At 48.5% G+C, this 1,745-nt stretch overlaps 1 protein-coding gene across 1 annotated transcript in view; it reads left to right on the plus strand.

Annotated features, from left to right (window-relative positions):
* UHRF1 (ubiquitin like with PHD and ring finger domains 1) overlaps positions 1–1,530 on the plus strand; it is a 10,517-nt gene extending 8,987 nt beyond the window's left edge. Inside the window, exons 9-10 of the mRNA XM_029963877.1 lie at positions 253–351; positions 1,346–1,530. Coding sequence (XP_029819737.1) covers positions 253–351; positions 1,346–1,492 — 246 coding nt within the window. The 3' untranslated portion in view covers positions 1,493–1,530. The remainder of the gene's footprint in view (positions 1–252; positions 352–1,345) is intronic.
* The last annotated feature ends 215 nt before the right edge of the window (positions 1,531–1,745 follow it).

A 1,745-nucleotide genomic window follows, 5' to 3' on the forward strand; every position in this document is an offset into this window, starting at 1 on the left:
AAATAAAGGGATGACTGTAGCTGTGCTGTCCCTGGATACAAACCTTGGCTGCATCAAAGAAACAGCCTCAGACCTGCAGTGGTTTTATTTTAGTGGGGACATCCCCAGCACGTTTAATGGGACCATTTTTACACTTTGAGATTTATGGGAAAACTTTCCATGACCGAAATAATCCCTTACCTTTAACATGGGGGGGGGTTTTGGGTTTCAGAGGGTAGTGGCAATAAGTTGATTCCGATGTTGCCTTTCCAGAAATTCCTAAACAAAGTGGAAGAGGCCTTCCTGTGTATCTGCTGTCAGGAGGTCGTGTTCCGGCCCGTCACGACCGTCTGCCAACACAACGTGTGCAAGGTGAGGGACCCTGGGCCCTGCTGAGCTCAGCCTGGAGACAGACCTGGCCAGGGCTTGGTTCCTTTGGGATTTCTGCCAGGAATTAGTCCTTTAGCATCAGTCAGGTTTAGAGGGACTTTGGGCAAGGGATGGAGGGACAGGACACAGGGAATGGCTTCCCGCTGCCAGAGGGAGGGTTAGGTGGGATATTGGGAAGGAATTCTTGGCTGGGATGGATTTCCCAGAGAAGCTGTGGCTGCCCCAGCCCTGGAAGTGTCCAAGGCCAGGTTGGAGTAACCTGGACTAGTGGGAGGTGTCCCTGCCCATGGCAGGGGGTGGAACAAGATGAGCTTTAAGGTTCTTCCAACCCAAACCATTCTGGGACTCTGTTAAATTAAAACAACAATAAGCATTATGGCCATTATTAATAAAGGGGTGGAACAAGATGAGCTTTAAGGTCCCTTCCAACCCAAACCATTCTATAATATGTGAAAACTCTATGATTTGATGGAAGTTCTTTGCCATAGAAAAGTCTGTCTTTTAGAGAAAGTTCCAGTCTTGGGTTGCTACTCCCTGATTCTTTTGCAGGGTGCTGAGAGCTTCTCTGAGGGCTCAGTGTCACTGCTGGGGGACTGAGGGGATCTTTAAGGTCCTTTCCACCCCAAGCCATTCTGTGCCACCTTTACCTGTTCATCTTGACCCAGGCAGTTCCCATTTGGCCTCAGCAGTTTTCAGAAGCTGCCGTGTTGTTCCTCTCTGTTCTCAGGACAGATCCTTCCCTTTCTCTGCTTCTTTATCCCTTCCAACAACCCTTTCCTGACCACTTTGCTTTTAATGGGTTTGATGATGATGAGATGATGTGGAATCCAACATGATGTTGGCTTCCTGGGAGCATTGGGGTGGTGATTGGAACACCCTGAGGTGCATGGGGCCAAGTTTTCTCTCCACCTCAGCCTTTCCCAGCTGAAAACCCAGAACCACACGTCCCTTAATTGTGAATTCTTGTGTCCCTCAGGACTGCCTGGACAGATCCTTCAGGGCTGACGTGTACAGCTGCCCTGCCTGTCGCTACGACCTGGGCAAGACCTACAGCATGGAGGTGAACGAGGCCCTGCAGGACATCCTGACCCAGCTCTTCCCCGGCTACGGCAACGGCCGGTGATTGCCTAAAGCACTTCTCCTTTCCTTGGGTTCACACTTAAACCACGGGCTTAATTTAAAAAAAAAAACAAACAAAAACAAAACAAACAAACCAGCAAACCTGTAGGCTGTGTTCTCCCAGACCCCCCCTAAAAAGGTTGGAAGTCTTCCTCGTTTTTTAAAAAAAAACAAACTGTAAACTCCCAGGACTGTCCTTTTGTACATTCGTGGATTTTCGTTTTTTTTTGTTCTAAATGTTGAAGTTTGCTTTCTTT

This window comes from Manacus vitellinus, unplaced genomic scaffold (assembly GCF_001715985.3).
Source record: "Manacus vitellinus isolate BGI_N305 unplaced genomic scaffold, ASM171598v3 scaffold_64_pilon, whole genome shotgun sequence".
NCBI classification, from domain to species: Eukaryota; Metazoa; Chordata; class Aves; order Passeriformes; family Pipridae; genus Manacus; species Manacus vitellinus.